The 25138-nt window shown below is 48.8% G+C and overlaps 1 protein-coding gene across 2 annotated transcripts; it reads right to left on the minus strand.

Moving 5' to 3' along the window:
- Positions 1-9139: 9139 nt before the first annotated feature.
- LOC125946588 (uncharacterized) lies at positions 9140-11417 on the minus strand. Of its 2 annotated transcripts, none has more exons than XM_049670077.1 (2): positions 11133-11417; positions 9140-10534 (listed from the first exon to the last, which is right to left on the minus strand). In XM_049670077.1, the coding sequence occupies exon 2, from the start codon at positions 10101-10103 to the stop codon at positions 9192-9194; it is 912 nt and encodes a 303-aa protein (XP_049526034.1). In that variant the 5' UTR covers positions 10104-10534; positions 11133-11417; the 3' UTR covers positions 9140-9191. The 2 variants fall into 2 exon arrangements, with proteins under 2 accessions (XP_049526034.1, XP_049526033.1); XM_049670076.1 differs by having other exon boundaries at positions 10830-11417.
- Positions 11418-25138: the final 13721 nt, after the last annotated feature.

The raw sequence follows: 25138 nt of genomic DNA on the forward strand, positions 1-25138 counted from the left end.
GCGTAAGTACGCTGCGCGCGACAATTCGCTGTTGAGCCCGATCAGAATCAGCGCATGGAACGCGATTGCTTCTCGGTTGGATGTCAGTGTCTTTTTTTAAATATTGGCTGTCAAGTTGGGTTTGCGGCCGTGACACGGGTGCTATTCTTACACGAATTTACACGGTAAGAATGTTTCATCGTGTAATTGTCTTCTACTTTGCTATCACTAATACTGCTTCGCCTTCCCTGCTTCGCCGAATTTGAGTTCCAATAAATGTGCTGCTGCGCATGACTTCTAGACTTCTATTTATTCTGATTTCGAGTGAATAAAGCTTGGCATCATTTTGGTTACTGAGTGAATTCTATTTACAAGGTTTTTCAGCGAACACTTTCAAAAATTCTTATAGGTTGCCTGTGGCAGATAGCACAATGCTAGTTCATGAGCTTGTCTGCTCGAAGAGGCAGACATTACTTCCACAAAAAATTGAAATGCATAATCGACTAATTAACAACATTAACCATTGAAGTTTTTAGCTAATTACCTTATGACCCATGTTTCAATTTACAAATTCTAGCCGTAGAGTTCGGATCCACTTAGAACAACTCATTCTCATCCTGACACTAGTGTCGAGATAATAATTCTCTAACTGTGCGGAGAAATGCATTGGCGTGCCAGTCACTTTCTTAACAAAACGTCGTTTTGAGCATCGAAGCACAAAAGTATGAATAGATATATAAATTATGGGGTTTCACGTGCCAAAACCGCAATTTGATTATGAGGCACGCCGTAGTGGAGGACTCTGGAATAATTTAGACCACCTGGGGTTCTTTAAAGTGCACCTAAATCTAAGTATACAGGTGTTCCAGCATTTCGCCCCCATCGAAATGCAGCCGCCGTGGCCGTCATTTGATCCTGCGACCTCATGCTAAGCAGTCCAACACCATAGCCACTGAGCAACCACGGCGGGTAACCACAAAAGTAACTGGAACGCCAATGCATTTCTCCGCAATGTTTGGGAATTCATATCACGAAACTGGTGCCATACTGCGAACTCCTCTGCTAGAATTTGTAAGTCGCAACATGGTCCAAAAGTTAATATGTTAAAAACTAATTGGTGAATTTTTGTGAAATAGTCAATCATGCATTTCAATTTTTTGTGCCTGTAATGTCCGCCTCTTTGAGTAGACCAGCTCATGAAGTAGAATTGTGCGATCTGCCACCGGCAACCTTTAAATATTTTTTGAAAGTGTTTGCTGAAACACTCCGTACTTATGACATCTGCATGCAAGAGGCGATGTTTCCGTCATTAATGCGTAAATGTTTTAAATAATTGGAAGAGCTTACTTTTTTTCTTTTTTTGTCGCCAGTCGCTAGCATTGCCTACTGGAAAGAGAATCAATATTGAGACCCATATCACTCACGTGCTTTTCACACGCCATTGATAGAAGACTCTGACGAAGGGGTCACTGAAGTTCAACAAGGCTGATTCTTGGGCGGTTTCCTCATATTACCTTGTATTTCATATGTCCTTTCTGACAAAGAAATCGTGTTCCTGGACGGCATTGACGTGCGCATGCGTAGAGTGTGATTTATCTTTTGTTTTTTTTTGGTATCCTTCATACCTACTTCGCAATATATTTGCCTCTGTGTTTCAATAAACGCCAGTTGAAAGTTAGCGCAGTCCTTTGTCTGTGTCACGTCCCTGTCTTTTTTTAATTGCGCTATAGGCTTAGCCAATATGAGGGTCACTGAAATCTGCAGATTTTTTAGGGTCAAAAAAGCACGCAAAGTAATTAGAAGTGAGGTGAACATACATCAAGATATTCATTCTCTAGGCATAGACTATACATTTAGCTGGCTACCTCCTTCTCTTTAAAAATATAACAAACTTTGTCCTGTGTATATATTGTAACGACGTGGGATCGACGAGGACGCGGAGCAGCACCAACAAGGACACCTTATCAGTCATCAACAAAACCGACAACGTCTTCTTCGTCTCCACGCTTAACCTAAAAGCCCGCGCTACTTCGACCTCGTCCCAACTGGCTCATACCCGCGGCAATGTAATATAGCACGTGAACGACCTCGGGTAAATGCCATTGGCGCTTTGAACAGTAAATGAAAGTAAATGCCATTGGCGCCATTGGCGCTTTGAACGACTTCGTAGGTGACGTCACTGATGCGTCGAAGAACTATCTAGGGCACGAAGTATCTGCGCAGGAGCTTTTCAGAGAGCCCACGCCGACGAATAGGTGTCCAGACCCACACTTTGTCGCCGATGTTGTATGTTAGGGGTCTGTGCCGAAGATTGTAGCGTCTGGCGTCACAGTCCTGTTCGTAGATTCGCCAACGCGCAAGCTGCCTAGCTGCTTCTGCTCGCTGTGTGATCTCTTCAGCACCCGTCTCGTTGTCATCAAATTCATAAGGGAGCATTGCGTCTAATGTTGTCGTAACCTCACGGCTGTACACGAGGCTGAAGGGTGTCTTGCGAGTGGTCTCTTGACGAGCCGTATTGTACGCGAAGGTGACATAGGGTGAAATCTCGTCCCAGTTCTTGTGCTCTACATCGACGTACATGCTTATCATGTCAGCCAGTGTCCTGTTGAGTCGTTCCGTCAGCCCGTTTGTTTGAAGGTGATAGGCCGTAGTCTTCCGGTGGGCGGTACCACTTAAACGGAGAACGATGTCCAAAAACTTGGCCATGAACGCAGTACCTCTGTCCGTGTACTACTGCGGTAGCGCCATGTCTTAAAACGATGGATTCAAGAAAAATTTGCGCCGCTTCATCTGCTGTTCCCCGTCGCAGAGAACCTGTCTCGGCATATCTAGTGAGATAATCCGTGGCGACAATCATCCACCTATTGCCGGCAGTAGACGTTGGGAAGGGGCTCAAAAAATCCACGCCTACTTGTGCAAATGGTGCGGCAGAAGGCCGGCAAACAGGGTGCAGAAGGCCGGCTGGCTTGGCGGAAGGTGGTTTGCGGCGCTGGCAATCCAGACATGTCTGAGCATAATGTTTAACGACCGCAGCAAGTCTCGGCCAGTAGTAATTCTGCCGAATCCGTGCCAATGTGCGAGTGTAGCCCAAGTGCCCAGCGGTCGGCTCGTTGTGGCAGGCATTTAAGATTTGACGTCGTAGCGATGAGGGAAACACGAGTAAGTAGTTGCTGCCGCTATGGGAGAAGTTCGTCTTGTAGAGTACGTTGCGGCGCAAGCAGTATGACGCCAGCCCTCTTGAAAATACCCTCGGCACGCTGTTGGTTCGTCCTTCCAGGTAATGAGTCAGCGGCAGCAATTCAATGTCATCCCGTTCCTGGCGTGAAAGATCGGCGGTGTCCACGAGTCCAGCAAGAAACTCCACGAGAATGAAGGCACGGGGTGATAGATTCTTAAGCCGGCTTTACACAGCGAGGGTCTTTCTTTGTAGCATAATACGATAGAGATGCAGCTAACGCATAGGCAGGTTGTTTACGCGACTTTGTGTGGCGCATTGCATGCGCCTTGAGACGTATTCTGGCGAGTAAGTTGCTACTGTGCCGAAGTGCTTCCCCTGACCACGCTCGTCATTCTTTTCTTGCGCTCGCTGTTCCCTTCAAAAAGAAACGTATTTCATCATCGTGGTCACTGTATGGCTACGTTCTTGGGTCGAGCGCTGTGTTCACAGAAGTCTTCATATACAGAAATCACGGCGGTAATAATAACTTTGCAGTACATTTTCTCCAGCCTGATGTATCGGCCGAATTAATTATTCGGGGCCCTTGCATGCGCGTCGCATTTACATTGTGAAGTTCCCACTATACATCAGTGGTGCTGAAGCGGCTTTTCCTTCAAGCCTCGAACTACTATATGTTACTTGGAAATGTTGCTGCTGAAGGCCCTGTGTAACTAGCATATATGCTTTCATATGCATTTCACATTGTTGTACCACATTGAATTGAGGCAAGTGATTTGTTTTTATAATCTCGCCTGAAATTCTGCGTGTAATTTACTGTATTTTTCAAAAACATGCCGTACTGCTGCGTGCCGTGCTGCACGTCGAGCACCAAGAAAAAGCTTGGTCTAAGTTTTCACGCATTTCCAGTGGAGGAAACTGGAGCAGTGGAGCTTTAATTTGTCCTCACTTAGAGAGCTGCCCTCTTTTTGCTTGCCAGGCAAACGAAAAGCATGCATCAGCGATTTCTTCATGAATTGCAAGCAAATTTATAAAGCCCCTACTCTTAAATATTGGCGCAGTCGTTACGGACACAGCGGCTTACCGCAAAAAACTAATGAGTAAGCCACTGAGCCGAAAAGTTCTCCGCGTTTGAAGGAGTACTGCGATTGCTCAAGCGCTGTGTGTTTGCTATCGCAAATAAATTGTAGGTATTGTGAATGTGTTATGCTGGTAATTTCGCCATGAATACAAACATGGCATTCAATTATTTACTGATGGCTCAGAAAATTGCTGAAAAATGTCTGTCCGTGGCTTTCGACTCAGGTAAGCAGCTTGATACTTCGTGCAGGAAGACGCGCGATGAGTTCGCTTATTTAACACAGATGCAAGACTGCCGCGACTTCAGCTCTCCATTTAAAAGCACCGAGTCATATCTCTCGCTTTCCAAGGCGTATTTTGACAGTCAATTGGTCAAGCTGGGGAAATGCAAGTCATAAACAAAAGTTTGCGGGCTGCGGATTCGCGCAAAAAAAAAAAAAATCTTGGTTGCTTCTTCAGTCAGCTGGCATTCCTTCTTGCAGATAGAGCTCGAATGCCTTGTTGCAGGCTTTCCATTGGCATGCTGCGCTGAGCGCGCGGAAATAATTTTACCGTAAAACTTTGGCTTACGAGTGTACGCGTTTCGGGCAGCATCATCCTGACAGAGGCTGGAGCGGGTCCACGAGTCCAGAAAGACTGTTTCGTCATCGTCTTGTGCTGCCGTCTCAACAGGAGACCGAGAAAGGCAGTCGGCGTCTGCGTGCCGTTTTCCTGACTTGTATGCGACAGTAAAGTCGAACTCTTGGAGTCGAAGACTCCAGCGTGCGAGCCGGCCGGAAGGATCTTTCAAATTAATGAGCCAGCAGAGCGAATGGTGTTCGCTAATAACCGTGAAAGACCAACCGTACAATTTTTTTTTATTTCATCATTCATCATTAGTACAGAAGGAGGTCCCGGAGTTAGAAGAATTGTCAGGGGGACCTCCTATTAGTAATTTAACAATGCAGAAATTAATACATTATGGCAACATAACAGCAAGAGACATCAGAATACACGAAGCTAGTGAAGCAAATAATCAAATACAAGAAAGGTGCTTACAATAATTGAAGTTCAAAATACAAGCAAATGAAATACATACAGCGTATGAATAAATAAATATGTAGTAATTGACACGTTATGGAAACATACGAATGACACATATCAAAGAACACGAGGTTAATGTAACAGATAATTTGAAACAAATATATGCTCACAATACGCAAAGTACAAGTGTTATATAGACTTTGCGACAAAAAATTTAAGACGTCTAAAAAGAAGGAGAAAAAAAGAAGACAAAGAGAGATACAGAATAAAAAATAAATAAAAGCTATCAATACATTAGATAAATACAGAAACATTGGAAACTGGAATATAATTCTGTACACAATGTAGACTCATAGTAATGAGTCTGTAGCCAGTAGTGTCTTTAGTAAATACTTCTTCCTATCTCTCTTGAATGTTAATGTTGTGCGGCAGGCTTTAAAATGGGGTGGTAGTTTGTTCCAGTATTTAATGGCCGTAAAAAGAGCAGTAAACATTCCATAATTACTGTTTATTCGAGGGAGTAAAAAATTGTTGTTAGCGGAAAATCTCGTATTGTTAGTGTTGGTAAGAGCAGACCTATTAAATGTATCTAAAGTGATTTCATTATTTAGTGTGCGGTTTATTAGTGAAACCAATTTGAGTTGGAGCATGTAACGTAATGGTAGTATTTTTAGGGAACTGAAGATTAGTACTGCATGTGACATGTAACTGGAGAAATTGATGATCCGCAAGGCTTAATTTTTTAAATGTTGTAGATGTATTATGTGCGAGCAATACGTGTTTCCCCAAACTGAGATGCAGTATTGCAAGTGACAATGAATAAATGCGTAATAAAGTGAAGTTCTTACGTTTTGTGGAAAGTACGAACGCGTTTATTTATTTATTTGTTTATGATACCCTCAGGGTCAACAGACATTACAGAGGGGGGTGGTATAGAATAAAGAACAACAAAATTTCAACTACAAGAAGCAGCACAATGTTTCTAGTTATACGATAATGGTTATGAAGAGGCAGAATACATGTTACAAAAATACTATAAATACAATAAATACAAAGAAGCAGTCCAGTGTTTCTAATTATACAATAATTGCTATGAAGAGGCAAGATACAACAAGATGTTACAATGCATTCGTTAATGAAGTCATAAATTTTTCATGATCTGAGATTGTTACTAACAATTTGGGAAGGCAATTCCAATCATTTGATGTGCGTGGTATGTATGACTGTAGGAATGATTCTGTTTTACACAGCGGAATACCAACTTTATGAGCATGATCCAGACGGTGCGAAACGTAATGGGGAGGAAGTATTAGTAAATCGCGCAGGTAAGGATGATGATACAGTTTGTGAAAAAGGCTTAAGCGAAGCATCGCACGCCGAGAAGCAAGCGTAGGTAGTTTAAGGTTAGCTTTCATTACCGTGATGCTCGAGATTCGATTGTAATTAGAGAGTATAAAACGGACCGAATTATTTTGCACCATTTCTAGCGAATGTATCAAATTATTATGATGCGGATCCCAAACCGAAGCGGCATATTCTAACTTAGGACGAATGAGTGTTTTATATAGCATCAGTTTGAGAGACGAAGGCGACTTTGCAAAGTTACGACGAAGATATCCGAGCATGCGATTAGCGTTGCAGACAACATGAGAGATGGGAGTATCCCATGTTAGATTGCTACTGATGTGAACTGCGAGGTACTTATATGAAGATACGCTGTCGAGTAGTACATTATTTAGGTGATAAATAGGTAAACTAGTAATCTTTCTAGACACTCTCATGAATTTGCATTTTTTAGTGTTTAGTTCCATAACCCAGGTGTTACACCACTCAAAGACGGCGTTAATGTCAGCTTGAAGAATAGCGGCGTCATTTGGACCTGTTATTTCTCGGAAAATTACGCAGTCATCGGCAAACAAATGAACGGATGAGGAAATGCAAGATGGTAAATCGTTAATATAAATGAGGAAAAGAAGAGGGCCGAGGACTGAGCCCTGCGGTACACCAGAATGGACTGTGCATTCTTCAGAATTGGCGCCGTTAGCTGAAACAAACTGAGAACGGTTAGCAAGAAAACTTTCAATCCAGATTAAAATGCAGGGGTCGAGGTTAAGCAGTCGTAATTTATAAATGAGCAGTTTGTGACACACTTTGTCAAAGGCTTTCGAAAAGTAAAAAAAAAATGCAGTCAGCCAAGGACCTATTGTCAAGAATGGTGTTTAGTTTGTGTACAAAAAGTGTTAATTGAGTTTCACGCGAGTATGATTTGCGAAATCCATGCTGAGATGGTGCGAAAAATGAATGTGATTCGAAGAACGTAGCTAGGTGAGAAGCCAAGATATGCTCTAGTATCTTGCAAGGTATACTTGTGAGCGAAATTGGTCTGTAATTTAGAGGGCAATGTTTATTGCCTGATTTATGGATTGGAATTACCTTCCCGACCTTCCACTCGGATGGAAGAATACCATCGTGCAATGATTGCTGGGAAATTTTAGTTATGATGATTGATGTGTAGCAAACTGTGCTTTGTAGGAACTTCACATTAATCTGATCACAACCCGGCGCAGAGGACGGTTTTAGGGACCTAATAATGCTTGCGACACCATCATAGCTGATAATGAGAGGGAACATTATGTCATGGTCATATGGTCGTAGGTGTGGCGGGGTGGAATTGCTGGGTAACGAAAAATGTTTTGCGAAGACTTCATTTAGTACTCCGGGACACTGGTTGGCCGGTATAGCATCACCATTAAGGTCACTGAGCGCTATTACATTATCGTCTTTAATATTAACCATGCGCCAAAATTGTTTAGGGTTAGTTTTAAGCATAGAAGGTAATGTGCTGCTTAGGAAGTTATCTTTGGCGTCTTTTAGGGCCTGCGCGTACTCATCGGCGCTCTGTTTGTAGGCTGACCAACGAGCATTGGTACGGCTTAGTTTAGCTGATTTAAACAGGCGCTTTTTTTTATTAGACAAGCGTTTTAGGTGACGATTATACCATGGTTTTTTTGGATTAGAGGTGATTGTGTAAATAGGGATATGCCTATCTATTAATTCAGTCACTTTATTAACAAAGATACACCAGTTTGACTGAACATTACGGCATTCAAATGCACGCAAGTATTCATCAAGGAATACTGCGAGTTCATTATTAATTGAGAGAAAGTCAGCCTTCTTATAATTTCTTAATGTCTTGATATTTTTAATCGGTTTAGGTTGCTCGAGGCAAACTTTAAATGAAAGTAGGCAATGATCACTGATACCTGGCAAGCATGTTATGTCGGAAATAAGATCGGGTCGGGTGTTAAAAACAAGGTCAAGTGTATTGGAAACAGACGTGGTTATTCTTGTTGGTTCTTTAACGATCTGGGTCAGTGAAAAGGTATTGCACAATTCCAAGAAATCTTGTGCCATAGAGGAGTTAGGATACACTGTGGGGGGATCATTTTCCCTCATAATATTCGGCATATTAAAATCACCAAGCAAGAAAATTGGCACTGTGGTGTGACGAGAGCAAACACTATGAATGGCATCGTGCAAATCGCTCACAAATGTTGCAGTGAAATTTGGGGGGCGATAGAAGACACGCAAAATTATTTTTTTGGTATGCTAGTTTTACGACTGCCCATACAATATCCAAACTGGATGTAATTTTAATGCGATCTGAAGATAACCTTTTATTTATCGCCAGCAGTACACCGCCACCTTGGCGTGTATCGCGGTCACAGCGGTAAACAGAAAGATCGCACGAGTTAGTGAATAATTCATGATTCCCGATTTGTGGATGAAGCCATGTTTCGGTTAACGCGATAATGTCAGGTCCGCATGTGTCAATGGCCGATTCCAGTGCAACGCCTTTGTTGACAATGCTTCGGATGTTAGTAAAAAGAAAGGAGGTATTTGATAGGTTGCGCTTGCTGACCCTGTCGCGTTCCTATCTCACAGAGCGAGCAGTGGACGTCGACTGCCCGGTAACAGGTGTGCGCCCAGGCGCATGCTCTGTATTGCCTGCAGCTCTGCGTGTTTGTGACGACTCGTTTTCTTTGACACATTGACGTATCGGGTCGTAGACATATTGCTTCTTATTTATAATTAACTTTTTGTAACGCACTTGGTAGGCGGGTGCGCCAGGTTGATCTTTAGCAAACTGGAATAGTTTTCGCCTCACTTCACGTGTGGCTACACAAACGTCTTCGCTAACGCTTATATTTTTCTCTTTCAGTATTGCTCTTGCAGAAAGCACTTTTTCTTTTGATTTGAGATCAGAAAATTTGACAATCATAGGGCGGCATTTGTTTTGCGAATATGATCCTAAGCGATGCGCGCGTTCGATCCCGTTGTCTGACAGGGCGTCAAGCGCACCTGTTAAGATGGCCCTTATCTTGGACTCGGATTGTTCCCACGATTCTTGAGAATCTGGAATGCCTCGAAGAATTAGGTTGTTGCGCCGGGAACGGTCCTCTTGCTCGTTCAGACGGGATTCTAAATGGCCAAGATGGGTGTCAACCGACTTGACTGAGTCCTCTACGTGATCAACAGCACGTTCTAGGAGCTCAATCAATTTCGTTTTTGTTTCAAGTTCATCAAGCCTCTTCTGGATTGACGTAATTTGAGCTTCGATTTTCTTTTGGCTTGTCCTTATATCTTTAACATCAGTTGCCAACTCGCTCTGGACCTTTGCGGAATGAGTTGAGCGCGTATGAAGGTCTTTAATGAGGGTAAATATGGCTGTCATCTTTTCGGAGGGATCATCAGGCAATGAATCCATATCGAGCAGGGCTTTAGTACGCCTGTCAGGGCCCGGATTAGCTTCCACATCACCAGAACGAAGTAACAAAAAAAGCATCGAAAAGCAATCACAGGCAATGTCAGCAAGCACTTCCGGGCACGGAAGCAGGACCAAACAACGATTATCATTTTTTTAGCGTACAAGGAGTATGGCTTACACACCTGTAAAAGGCAGAAGCGTGGGAACTGAAGCATACTGCTCCTGGCCGTGCCTCCGTGCCCACTGAAGAGACCGTTGCACCGCCATCCATTTAAGTCCGTTCCTGGCTGTGACGTCATCGTGCAAGGAGACCATGCGCAGAAGGATGGGACGATAGCGCTTCCATCTGGGCCTGATCTCCCGTGCGGCTGAAAGTCAGGCAGTTGGTAACTGCAGTTGCGGGGCGGGAACGACCATGCACGTGCGGAACATGGCGAGGCTTGCACCGACGACGCTTGCAGCGGCAGAAAAGAAGCCAGGTAAGCCTGTAAAAGGCAGAAGCGTGGGAACTGAAGCATACTGCTCCTGGCCGTGCCTCCGTGCCCACTGAAGAGACCGTTGCACCGCCATCCATTTAAGTCCGTTCCTGGCTGTGACGTCATCGTGCAAGGAGACCATGCGCAGAAGGATGGGACGATAGCGCTTCCATCTGGGCCGTGCGGCTGAAAGTCAGGCAGTTGGTAACTGCAGTTGCGGGGCGGGAACGACCATGCACGTGCGGAACATGGCGAGGCTTGCACCGACGACGCTTGCAGCGGCAGAAAAGAAGCCAGGTAAGCCTGTAAAAGGCAGAAGCGTGGGAACTGAAGCATACTGCTCCTGGCCGTGCCTCCGTGCCCACTGAAGAGACCGTTGCACCGCCATCCATTTAAGTCCGTTCCTGGCTGTGACGTCATCGTGCAAGGAGACCATGCGCAGAAGGATGGGACGATAGCGCTTCCATCTGGGCCTGATCTCCCGTGCGGCTGAAAGTCAGGCAGTTGGTAACTGCAGTTGCGGGGCGGGAACGACCATGCACGTGCGGAACATGGCGAGGCTTGCACCGACGACGCTTGCAGCGGCAGAAAAGAAGCCAGGTAAGCCTGTAAAAGGCAGAAGCGTGGGAACTGAAGCATACTGCTCCTGGCCGTGCCTCCGTGCCCACTGAAGAGACCGTTGCACCGCCATCCATTTAAGTCCGTTCCTGGCTGTGACGTCATCGTGCAAGGAGACCATGCGCAGAAGGATGGGACGATAGCGCTTCCATCTGGGCCTGATTTCCCGTGCGGCTGAAAGTCAGGCAGTTAGTAACTGCAGTTGCGGGGCGCGAACGACCATGCACGTGCGGAACATGGCGAGGCTTGCACCGACGACGCTTGCAGCGGCAGAAAAGAAGCCAGGTAAGCCTGTAAAAGGCAGAAGCGGGGGAATTGAAGCATACTGCTCCTGGCCGTGCCACCGTGCCCACTAGTACTTAGCAGTACTCTTAGAACCGAAGGGAAGGACCTGAAATTCATAAAGTCCGGCAGGCGTCACAAAGGCGGTTTTCTCACGGTCTCTCTCATCCACTTCGATCTGCCAATAACCGCTTTTGAAGTCCATTGAGGAAAAGTAGCACGCGTTTTGCAACCTGTCCAAGGAATCATCAATACGTGGCAGTGGATAAACGTCCTTCTTTGTGACCTGATTGAGCTTCCGATAGTAGACGCAGAAGCGCAGGCTACCGTCCTTCTTTTTCACTAAAACTACATACAGGTGACGCCTAAGGACTATTAGATGATCGAATAACGCCATCTTCCAGCATCGTCTTCACTTGTCTTTGGATTGCCTCGCATTCCTTTGGGGCCACGCGATAAGGGTTTTGTCGAATAGGTCGGGCGTCGACATCAGTAATCATGCGATGTTTGGTAAGTGGCGTTTGACCAACTTTTGACGCAGATGAGACAACAGCCCTGGTACTGATTGATGAGGTCAAGAAGACGGTCTCGCTCAACGGCCTTTAACGTCGAACTAACGTCTACAATAGGCGCAGCTGTGGGGATCGTAGATGTCGTCTCCTGCGCTAAGTGGCAGTCTTCTATCGGTATTACTTCGTCGAAATAAGCGACAGCAGTGCCTCTCACGATGTGTCGACGCTCCTTACTAAAATTCGTCAGCAAGAGTTCGGCACTTCCGTCGATTACATTGATAAGTGCTCTGGCAATGGAGATGCCGCAATTCAGTGCTAGCGTCTTGATGTGCTCAGCGACTCCAGTCCCATTGTGCAGGCTGTCACAGTGCACGGATACGAGAGAGCAACTCCGCGGCAAAAGTATCACGTCGTCTGCAGCTATGCGGAAGCGACGTTGTGGATGCTCCTCATGGGTGACATTATCCGAGTTCGTGGCAAACGTGACGCTTCTGTCGCGGATGTTAATCACGGCACCGTACTCACGCAGGAAATCCATTCCCAATACAAGTTCCTTCCAACACTCAAAAAGAATGACGAGGGTGGCGACGAAGGTTGAACCGGCGATCAAGAGTCGGGTTGTGCATTTCCCGAAAGGTGTCATCAACTGACCTCCGGCGGTTCTTATGTTGGGTCCGTGCCGTGGCGTCTTCACCTTCCTTAGTTTGTTGGCGAACTGTAAGCTTATGATTGAAAAATGGGAGCCAGTGTCAACAAGAGCGGCTACTTGGTGGCCGTCAATGCGAACGATGAGGTCGGCGCTAACGACGTCAGTTACGTCTTTCGTGGTTGAGTCCGTCCTATTCGTCGTTGCATTCGTCGGAGTCTTTACATCGTCGTACGTCGATAATTGGGGATATGGAGAACTTCGAGTACTCGCAACCTCACCCCCGGAGGTCGCTGCGTCTAGTTTCCCCGTCGCGGGCTAGGGGACCTGCTCCTAGTGACGTGGCAAACTCGATAAGGCCGTTTCACATGGCGCGATTTTCACACAGCGACACAGCGAATTCCGTCGCTCAGCGACCGCCGCGACGTCGCGGGCTCTCGGCGACGGGAGTCCCACATGTTGGAATTTCCGTCGCTGAGTCGCAGCGATCGGCGTGATGTGGGCGGCGCAACGTGACGTAACAGCAAGCTCCGTTGAAATAGGCGCTTTTCTTTTTTACCGCATGTTCGAAGCTCAACGGAGCAATGTCGCGCACCAGTTTCAATGATGTTTTAACAGAGCGTACACACCAGCGCCTGTGGCTCAGGAGCTTCATCAACAATTTTTGTTTTCTCCAGCTGGTACAATTCATTTAAAAGGAGAAGCTGCATGCTATCCAGGTCGGGAGCTGACGCCGCCTTCAACATACGGCACATACCCTCATGATCGTCACCGTCGTCAACGTCTTCATTGCTACAAATTGTGGCAGGCACTTGCACACTTAATAGTAGCTTCTTTTGGAGAAGCAAATACTCCTCCAGGAGAAGAGTTGTGGCTTCCATCGTACCGCAACAACACAACTAGAGTGTGCAAATCAAAACCACCCCACCACGCCGCACGCTTATGCGGTTTGTGCAGCATTTTCACTCGCCGCAGCTGCGGATTAAGCGATCGCAAAGTCTCAACGCGTTTAAAGGCTGAAAAATGATGCACTATTCTATTTTCAAAAAAATAATATGACATTGTAATATTTGGCTAGTTTCCATGTTGTTTTTACTTAACGATGCAGGCATGTATACTTTGTGAGCAGGGAGCAACCTTGGGCGTCGCTGCGACGGAAATCGCGCGGTCAAAGACGCATGTGAAATCTGCCAGCGAAAATCGCTCTGCGACGTGCACGACAGAACGATTTTTTTCGCCCCAATCGCGCCATGTGAAACGACCAATAGACGTGTCCAGCTTCGCCACAATGGTAGCACACTGGTCGGCGGTCGACGGTGCGCCACAAATCGGTTTTCCGGCGCTGATATTTCGGTGGCAACTCTCCATGGAACCAAGGATTGGCGTGCGTGTGTCGAAGATACGGCATTGTTTGTGGTGGCGTTATCGGCGAGGTTGGTAGAGTCGATGGGGTGACGATATCGACTCTGTTTGTAGCGTAGGTGATGGTCTAGTTGTGGGTGTCAACGGCGGCGAAGTTCCGTTGACTGGACGGCGAACATCCTCCGCATAAGTAAGGCGCCGCGGCGCGTTACCACAGTCCGGCGATGAGAAAGCTTGCCGGACTTCTTCCCGGACCACATCAACTACAAAAGATACCGCTGGTGCCGGTTCCGTACCCGTACTAACAAATCCGAGCTGCCGAAGCTCTTCTCGCACAACCTCTCGGATAACTTCACGCAGAGGCTTCTCGTTACTCGCAGCCAGTACGGAAGTGTTCGCCGCCGAGTTACTCATGTCATGCTGGCGGTATCGTTGCTGCAGGGCCCATTCAATGGCTGTGGCCTCTTTTGTGAGCTCCATCACTGTTGTCGGAGGATTTCTCACAAGGCCGGAAAACAGTTGTTCTTTCACTCCCCGCAAGAGATACCGCAGCTTTCGCTCCTCTGGCATGTCAGGGTCTACTCTACGGAAAAGACGGGCCATATCTTCGGAGAACATAGCAACGCTCTCATTGGGTTTTTGAATGTGGATTTCAAGGACACGCTGCGCATTTTCCCTCCTGTCGATGCTTGTAAAAGTATCCAGCAGCTGTGTGCAGATGTCGTCCCAGGTGGCAAAGCTTCTCTCCCGGTTGACGTACCACGTACGAGCATTGTCCTTCAGATAGAAATAGACGCTCGAGAGCTTGTCCGCCGAGCTGGTCATGTGGTTGTACTTGGAGACGCGCTCGAACTGGTCTAGCCAATCTTGGAGTTCTTCATAGGCATCACCATGAAAGCTCTCCGGAACCATGGGGTTCTGCAGGGTTACTTGCGTTGGAGCCGCGGTGGCCATGGTAGTTGCAGGAGGCAAACGATTTCTTGAGGTTTCTTGCAGGGGACCGGACTCGGGCGCTAGGCCTAGTAGGCGGCGACTGAACCGGTAGACCGGTGTTTCGATGCACATTGGCGATTACGGGCTCGATCGTTGGCTCCGCGAAGTGGTGCCAAGCATGAAGGATGGAGACTACCCAGCACCTCCACCAGTGTAACGATGTGGGATCGACGAGGACGCGGAGCAGCACCAACAAGGACACCTAGAGGTAGAGGTAGAGCCTTGTAGTTACTGGCACATACCCACTCCGGGGGATTGGCCAAGAACCGGGTAGTTTGAAATAACAATGAGAAAGGAGATGTGTAAAATAATGCAAACATAAATGTGGGAATATATACGCATCTGAGAATGAATAATTAGAATATATCAAATGACTTGAATAGAATAACGGAATAAATGATGACTAACAAAAGAAGTAGACAGCTAATCATCAAATTTGTAAAAGTATTTCGGAACCCTAAGCCCTGATTTTGTCGTCTAAATCTTTCTGACCCTGTAATGTAATTCTGGATGGCATCGACAACCTTCATGTCGCTGTGCCCAAGGGTAGAGGCCCCTAATGATAGTAAATTATCAGTCGTCAACAAAACCAACAACGTCTTCTTCCTCTCCACGCTTAAAAAGCCCGCGCTACTTCGACCTCATCCCAACAGGATCATACCCGCGGCAATATAGTTGTTCCAATATATTTAAATATATTGTGTTTGTGCATGGTGTTATCAGCGGAAACTTAAAAAAAGGTTGAGGTGTGAAAACACGGATGAGGTAGCCGCCGCTGGTGGTTCTGATGCGCTTGTCGTCCTATTGTCAGAATTTGCCGAAATAAAACGAAAGTATAAATGAAAACCCGTGCACGTCCGCGCCAACAACGATGCCGTAAGCTTTTAGCTACAACAAAAGTGAAAAGATAGAGGCAACGCAAAAAAATCCTGAAATTATGTGGTTAACACAACTCCGGTAATGACACTTTAGGGGCGGGGGGGGTGAGAGAGTAGGCTACGGATCGCCAGGGGGTGGGGGGAGCCTCCCCGTAGTTGGTGCCTATAGCGAATACTATGTATATATGAAGAGATATTGCCACCTATTATTTTCAGATGAGTAGGCTGGCCGAATAACAGCTGCCGGCTCGTTCCGCTTCTAGTACACATGCAGCTTGTATTTTGCGGTGAGCTCTAACCGATAAACGTCTTTCAGTTCGTGCAAGTAGTCGTCGGAACATCGCACGATATTTCCGGCCGCTGGTAGCTTGCTTCATTGCCCAGGAGGTACAACCGAAACGCCACTTGTCTCTCTGAAATGTGGTTCTGGCGCAGCAAAACTAAGTGCAAAGAAGGGACAGAAAGCGCCAGCTTGCAACTGAATTTATTACACAGAAACACCCATATCTTGTACAAACAGGATTGACATGCGGAGAACCATAAAGTGCCCTGCACGTGTAAAAGAAATGCAAAGTTATCTTCGTGCAAACCAAAAAGACATGCCATCCAGACAGAAAAATTTTTTTTAATCTCCACAGTGAATATAAAAATTGGTACTCGTTATTGTGCAATGAGACCGACGGGACGCTGGCACAAACGTCGCCGTTTTATTTTTTAATGTAAAACGCTTCAAACAATTCATGTGTCAGCGATCCCCGGCTCTTAACTAGTAGACGCGTTTCCCCAAACTGCGGCACGCAGCCGCACGAAGCACCATGAAGGGCAAGTGCAAACCTGTTCCATTTTTCACCGATAAGCTGGGCTCCCTAAATCAGTCGTTGCGGCAAGCTGGCCTGGGCAAGCAAACGCACTGCTTGGCCATCGCGCCGGGCAAAAACAAGAGGCCGCTGTCCTAGGTCTTTGACGAACATGCCGAAGACGCTCATATCGTCAGTAATGATAAGGGGGGCGCTGCGAGCGCGCGACGGAGTAGGACGTGCTGCGCTTCGGCTCCGCCGACTTTCGGCTGGAAACGCGGGCAAGTTCACTGTACCCCATCAGGGCCGGCATCAATCGATTCGGCAACTCACAGGCAATACGTGGATACCAGTATCATCCAGGTGGGCCAATGTTTAACAACTTTACCGCCGATTATCATCCGAATGCGTGGGCGACGCCGTTAAGCCAAACGGCAACGCCAACGCGCGGCGGCGTGGAACCGGCTTTCCGAGGCAATATGGGCGCCTCTACGCTCACCCAGCGTGGATATGAGCCACATGCAATGGTGTGGTCGACGGTTACGCCTTCCGAAACACCAAAATCTGCTTCTTCACCGAGGTTTCGGAACCAAGCTCTCAACGACGCGGTTGAATGCCGCTCGCAAGCCAACGTCAAGAAGACGGCCGCCGCCCCGGCGTCCGGAAAGCCGGCCGACAAGACGCAGCCTCCCGCCTTGCGCGCTGCGGGAAGCAAACGCAAGGTTCTGACCAAATGGAAACCTCGCCTGTTCCCAAAACCGAATCCGGACGACTATGTAATAGTCGTAAAGCCACGTCAGTGCATCTCATTGCATGAAGCTTTCTCAGAGAACTGGTACGGGAACACGTTAAAGGCGTACCTCGGGCCCGATTTTGCTAAGTCTTTGACAGTTCTTCCCTCGAGAGAGCAAAATCTGATCGTCATTCACACGCCGGACCCCGATATGGCGGACAAAGTCATCGGGGACTTCGCGGCAAACATCGAGCGCGGGCAGGTCCTGCTACACGGATACCTGCGACAAGATGGCGGCAATGTTTGCCACGGAGTCATCGTAGTCCGCAACACAGCTACGACGGAGACGCTCCGAGACAGCGTAGGCTGGAGATCAGGCACCATTGTCGAGGTGCGTAAATTTGGAACATCGAACAAGGCGTGTCTAACCTTTGCCAGCAAGGAGAGCTTTGTTCACAAGAACACAATGTTGATCCCAGTCCAATCCTACTACCACACGATCCCGGCCTGCAGCAAGGGCGGTGTCGTCGGCCTTCGGATGGACGCTTGTCCCAGCCCGAGACCTGATACGTGTGGTCTGTGTGGACAGCAGGTTCCTCTTGTGGAGGAGGGGGTGCGGGCCCCTCATGAATGTGTACCCGTGTGTTCTGTGTGGGGCGGAGCACACGTCACAAACTCACGTGCATGTACGGCCAAGTACCGTAAATCTAAGGGAGCTGCCCATAGGGGCGGCCAAGAAACGCCGCCAACTTCAGCCTCCCGGTGGGCCACCGCGCCGGGATGTCGCCAAGAAAGACAAGCCAGCTCCCCCTACCGGAGGAGTCGGCAAGCAGCCGTTGACCCCCCCGGCACCGCACGGCGGTACCGGGAAGTAAAGCCCCTTGATGTTAGAAAGTAGCGACACGCTTTGATCTACGCCGCAACACCCTCGCCGGCGCGGTCAACCTCCTCTTTTTCTCGCCCTCTTTCGCGGAGGCAGCGCATCGGCCACGCTGAATGGCTGCGGCGCTCGAGACTACCCCATCAGGTGACCCTGACGTCACGAAAACGGCGCGAAACTTGCTTTCGCGCGCCTTTAGTTTCTCCCGCTCGCCATGAGCAGTCCAAGTGGTGGTCGCCCTGCCGCTCCGAACGTGTGTTTCCGAAGTTTTTCCATCCTTTCGTAGGAATCTGAGATTCTTTCTCCGTGAAAATGCCTTGCTGCCGCGCGTTTCAATGCAGCAGCAGGCCAGAGAAAGGGCAAGCCTTATTTTATATCCCCCGAGGTGAACGGAATGTCGTGCGTCGGAAGCAGTGGCTCCATAACATCGGGAGAAGGGATTTCGCCCCTTCTAAGCACGCCGTTCTTTGCGAGGTGAATGTTGCAGCTTTCCTCATATTTGTGGATGAAGTTGCATGGAGATTTTAATGCTCTTCGCATAGCCGGACTCTTCGTTCAGTTTAATACAGAGCACCGATAACTTAGCACATACTTCGTTGTTAAAGTGAGTCGGCTGAAATTTTCGTTGACTCTTCGAGCCGTGACAAAGCTTTTTGTGTTTTCGCGCGTGCGTTAGTTTTCAAATGTATGTAATTTGTGAGCTAATGCCTGTAACTAATATTTTGTAGTTGTGTGCGTGTGTGTGTGCGTGTTTGTGTATGTGCGTGCGTGTGTGCGTGTATGTGTGTGCGTGTATGTGTGTGTGCGCGCGTGTGCGCGCGCGTGTGATCCTTGCGCCTGATACTTCTGAAGCCAAGGAACTATTTTACTCTTATTGCGTGCTTATTGTATCTTTGCAAAGTTTCAATACTGCGAGCATTTTTTTTCTTTATGTACTTTATTTTGCGAAGGCATGAACCGCAATATATAGGTAGATAAGTGGTATTATGTATTATGTATTATTCGCGCATGCTCATTAAGTACAAGCCACGCGCTTGTGATAATCTCCCTCAATTCTCATAAACTTGACATCTTGAAGTCTGTAAGTTAATTATCAAGTGCCAGTCTTAGCAGTTTCCGCGTAAGCAATCAGCCTTTTTTTTTTGAGAGAGAGACTTAGGTTACTCCCAGAGGTGATGGAATGTAATTTCTCGTCGTTTCATAGTGACGGAATACAGGCGCGTGTGTAAAGTTCTATGTTGGCTGTTCGCAAACACAGCATGTATTTCGCACAGTGGCATTGGTGCAAAGGCTTTTGGCCCACTCATTTTGGCGAATTCACTTTAAGTAAACTATCACATTTCTTCTTGGTTACCTTCTCTGAGCCTTTTAAGAGCGAAGATTGTGAACCAAATTCTCGTTTATACTCTACGCTGCTTATATTGTATGCACCCAATACACCTCCGCGTTACGGACAACCCAAGTACCGATAGCGCTACCATGCGGTGGGGCCCGGGCCTGGGCCCAACTCTGTCAAAAACTGAAACCAGGTGAGTGGTACGGGCGGGGCTGCCTCCTCGACCCCCCTTATCCAACTCTTGCGGCGCACAGCGCCGAGCAAAATATGATTGCCAACCTCCAGGTACAAAATGAAGCGCTGCAAAAAGGACTAGCAGCAGCCGAGGCAAAACAGACTCAACCAGTCGCCCCTCCCCCTCTTCCCGCAGTAGAGGTAATGGAGAGTGAGACCGAGGCGGCGGCGACGGACACTACAGCCGCCCTCGAGGCTCGTATGAACGCCCTTGAGGTCCGTATCGACAGTCGGATAACTGTACTTGAAACCCATATCTCAGCGGCTGTAAACGCCGCGATCGCAAAAATGACAAAGGTCATCCCCACCCTCATAGCCCAACATGTCACGCGTTCCACCGTACGAGCCGGCCCAATTAAGGACGTGTCCGGTCGGCACCGTAAAACGTCTCGACGACAGATCGATTTTGAGGATGATGACAGCTGCTCCCTCCTCGGAGTTGAGGACACCCCCCTTCCCGCCAGTGATAGCTCGGGAGCGCCGTCACCACAATCACTCGTTAACTTCACCGACCATGGCGGGCACCCCTAGAGGGTACGGCACCTGGCCTGCGGACAGCATGGCTCACCCGCTTCTGCTGTTTGTGCAGGTACTGCCATGGATCTTGCATGAAACGCCAGCCACGATAACGAAGACTAGCGCTGGAATGATGCTTTTGGTGTCCCACTCTGACCACGTGACAACGAACTGTTCATTCGTGGGATACGAACTGCAACGCGTGACGTCACCAGCAACAGACCTACTAAAGGAGCGACGCGACTACGACCGGACGGCACGGCACCTGGCCTGCGGATAGCATGGCTCACCGGCTTCTGCTGTTTGTGCCGGTACTGCTGTGGATCTTGATAGAGTGAATGAAATAACTTTTATTAGATGTCTGGCGAGGACGCGAACTCGTCGCGCACCCGGCTACTCCCACGTCGGGAACGGCAGGTCTAGCCCACGCCCGGTCGCGGGCACTCCGGACAGCCAGGATTTGCTTGTCTAGAGCTGGGCTACGCAGAAGCGAGTCCCGCTCATCCTTGCTGAACTTGGGGTATCTCGACCCGCATACCCAGAGCATGTGTGCTAGAGTGGAGGTCTGCCCGCAGGACGGGCAGGCGTCGTCGCGATATACGCCTGGGTCAACTTCGTGCAGAACGGCCAGACACGGATAAGTGCCGGCTTGCGCCCTATTCAATTTGGGGTGAGGAGGTGAAAAGACCCTTCTAGAGATGTAGAAGAATTTTGTAACCTCGTTGTGAGTAACGGGAGCATCCCTGTGGCCGTAGGGGGGAGGGGTGATCGGCTCTCCTTACAGAGGAAGCACGGTCGGTGAGGTCGCGCGCAGCCTCATGAGCAGACTCATTGAGGTTCGGGGGAGCACCCTCGACTGACGCTACGTGAGCGAGAAACCAGTGAGTCGACAGACGCGTGAGAGCATCCGGATTGGAGACGCTAAGAAGACGAGCAGCTTGCTCGGCGATGCGACCCTTCTGAAAAGCCCTAACTGCCGTTTTGGAATCGCTATAAATCTCAGGCCCACGACCGTCTACCAGGGCGAGGGCGATGGTGGCTTCCTCGGCGACTTCGGGGTCTGAAGTGCGAATTGAAGAGCTATTGGAAAGCTTGCCGCTGGAGTCGTCCACGACGACGGCAAAGGTCTTTCCATCGCTGTACTCCGCGGCGTCGACGAAGCGTGCTCTGGTGCCTTGTTGCTTGATCTGTTTGAGAATTGCTACTGCTCTCGCCTTGCGTCTGCCCTCGTTGTGGACGGGATGGAAGTTTCGAGGCAGGGGGGCCACTTCGAAGTTCTCTCGAATGCACCTAGGGATCGGGGTACTGACCCTCAAAGATACCACAGGAGGGTAACCCAGCTCTTCGAGGATGCGTTTACCTGCCGCTGTGGTGGTCAGGCGAGCGAGTTGCGCGCGTTCTTGAGCTTCAGCAATCTCCTCGGCGGTGTATGTACCCCCAGCTTGAGGAGATCTTCGGTATGGGTCCTAATGGGTAGCCCGAGAGGCCTTTTGACTACTTTGCGGATGAGAGCATTGAGCTTGTCTCGCTTAGCTCTGAGCCAGTTGTGCATAGAAATCGTGTACGTGAAGTGGCATAATACGAAGGCGTTGATCAGGCTGAGGAGATTGGCTTCCTTCATGCCTCTGTGTCTGTTTACGATTCTGCGAACGAGGCGGAAAGCGTTGTCCATCTTTGCGACGATCTTGCGGAGAGCCGTTCCGTTCCCGCCGTTGAATTCGACAAACATGCCAAGTAGCCGAACGACGTCGACCTGGGGTATCACCCCTCCGTCACAAGTATGAAGACTGATGCTGCTTTCGGAGATTGGCTTCTTCCAATCTTTGGGCCTTCCTCCCTTCTCTTTTCTGCCGTGGATCTTGCATGAAGCGCCAGCCAAGATAACGACGACTAGCGCTGGAATGATGCCTTTTTTGGTGCCTCACTCTGAGCACGTGACAACGAACTGTTCATTCATGGGATACGCACTGCAAGGCGTGACGTCAGCAGCAACAGACCTACTAAAGGAGCGACGCGACTACCAAGGTCGATCCACATAGGTCGCGAAGCTGCGGGCGAAAAGTGGTTCAGAACCAATCATCACCGACATCAGCAAGGGGGTTATGGTAGCTGCGATTGGAGCGCGACTATGTTTGGAGGGAATAAATACTGGGAAAGAAAAAAAGCGTTTTAGGTGCGAAACTCCTTAGGGTCGAGCCTTGTCCCTTGTCGCGCCGTCGTAGCGACTCTAGTACTCGCCACTCCCGCTAGAGACGCAGCTGTGCTCTCTTTCTCTTTCGTTCCCGACACGCGCTCTCTCTCTCTCGTCCGTAGCTAGGGGCGCTGCGGTATCGCTGTATATACTGTACACATGTACAGTATATATATATATATATATATATATATATATGTCGCGGATGTCGCGGTATTGGCCTGCTGGTCTTGGGACATGGTCGAGTGCAGTTGGAAGAGGCGGCGACCCGAGCGGAGCTCCAGAGATGTAGCGTAGGTGAAGCTGAAGCGAGACCGGGGGCGAGAGGACCGAGGAACCGGACAGCACACTCTACCACTTGCGAGACAACGTTTAAGCGTTCACTCTCTTCTTTATTCTCTCAAGCGAGAGCCCCACCACCAGGCCCGGAATGGTGATGATGAGTATGTACAGATGAGAATATGAAGCGTGTGAATAATGCTCACACTAAATGTATATATATATATATATATATATATATATATATATATATATTGTAAAGGCGTTTATTGCACGCAAGCGTAAGGCTGACTGTCCGATCAGTTCAGGGAACCGCAAGCGCGAGCGACGTAGTGCGAGCGATGTGCTGGAGAGACTGCCCCACTAGACAGCACTAGTAAGGATGCCCCACTGCATCGTCCCTCTTCTTTACTACAATTACCCCTGGGACGAGAAAGGGAGCCGTCCGGCGACCTAACAGTTCGTCACTATTAGGGGATCATAAAACGGCTTGTGGCGCTCGACGTTGACAATGTCGCGTCCGCGACGGCACATGTCCGAAGATGGTTCGACGGGCTCAATCACATAGTTGACCGGTGATGCACGCTTGACGATGCGGTAGGGACCTTCATACTTGGGCATTAACTTGGAAGACAGAACAGGTGCAGCGGAAGGAACTGAGAGCCAGACGAGCGCTCCAGGAGAGAGAGAGAGAGAGAGAGAGAAATAACTTTATTTAGGAAAAATAGGGTTAAGGGGGCCGGAGGGTGGGTCCTTAGTCCAGGACTCCAGTGGCCACCGCCACACGCCGTGCCTGGTCGAGGAGGCTCAATTGAGTCTCCAGGTCAGCCCGGGCGAGGATGGCTGCCCAAGGCTCACTAAAGGAATTTTGTGCTAAACGGGGTGAAATTGAATTTTGGGGTCGTGATTGGCACTCCCATGTCACATGGGGCAAGGATGGCCTCCCCCCACACCAGGGGCATTGACTGGCATATCTGGTTGGCCAGATGGCATGCCATCGCCCCAGATGTGGGTAGGTGTTTGTCTGGATTTTTCTGTATAGCCGAACCTCCTCTACTGTTAATTGCGGGTTTGGCGCGGCGAGTTCTTGGCGAGAAAGACGTTGATGTTCTAAGACATCGCATGCTAGTATTTGATTGTTATTTCCGATTGGGGTGTCATTCCTTGCTCGGATTGAAGTCTCGCGAGCAAGAGCGTCTGCCCCTGTGTTACCAGTGACACCAACATGCCCCGGACACCATACAATGTGATGTTCTTGTCTTAGTCGATCGCCCAAGATGTTAAGGGCGATCCTAGGGATTCTTCCGTGGAGGAAGAGTCGGCAGGCCGCTCCAAGGAGAAAGGTGGGCGCAGAGGTGGTGTCACCGCGAGTGTTCTTCTGGCGCTCTTGGTGATTGGAGGTAAAGGCCCGGGCGAGGTCGCGGCACTCTTCGGCATGTCTCACCGTATCAGAAATGGGCGCACATTCAGATGTGTCGGGCCGGTATGGTAGCATTGTGTCGATGGTGTGCGATGGGTGCAGGCCGTACAATAAGAAATATGGCGAAAAACCAGTAGTGCTGTGCGTAGCGGTATTGTACGCGTAGGTGACGAAGGGCAGAATGGCATCCCAGTTCGTGTGGTCGGAGGAGACGTACATTGAGAGCATGTCGCCGAGCGTATAGTTGAAGCGTTCCGTGAGTCCATTCATTTGAGAATGGTACGCAGTTGTTGTGCGATGAACAACGTGGCACTCTTTGAGAACAGCTTCAACTACTTCCGAGAGGAAGACACGTCCGCGGTCACTGAGCAGCTCCTGGGGTGGACCATGACGCAGAATGAACCGACGAAGCAGGAAGGAGGCAACGTCGCGCGCAGTGGCTGCCGGAAGCGCCGCAGTTTCAGCGTATCGCGTAAGGTGGTCAACTGCCACAATAGCCCAGCGGTTTCCAACCGAGGTCATGGGGAGAGGCCCGTGCAAATCTATACCAACGCGCCCAAAGGGCCGGGTGGGGCAAGGTAAAGGTTGCAGCCCAGCTGGCGAGAGGCGGGGTGAAGATTTCCGGCGCTGGCAATCGAGACCAGAGCGTACGAAGTATATATATATATGTATGTGTACTTATATATATATGTATATGTATAGTATATGTACGCCACGGTCCGGCATCCGGAGAATGCTTCCGGCGTTTTGCCCGAATGATCTCCCGGCCGGTGCTTCGCCCACTCATCATCATTCACTTCGTGGATATGCGGTGTTTTCTTTTTAATTAAAGCGAGACGCAGTTGTATTCATTCAACTAAAATAAAATTCCTAGATAATTTTATATACGCATGGCGAGAAAAGAAGATACGACTCTATTTTACTTGATCATTATCAATAAATACCTTTCTTCAGCGCCTA

Source organism: Dermacentor silvarum, chromosome 7 (genome assembly GCF_013339745.2).
Source record: "Dermacentor silvarum isolate Dsil-2018 chromosome 7, BIME_Dsil_1.4, whole genome shotgun sequence".
In the NCBI taxonomy this organism is placed as follows: domain Eukaryota; kingdom Metazoa; phylum Arthropoda; class Arachnida; order Ixodida; family Ixodidae; genus Dermacentor; species Dermacentor silvarum.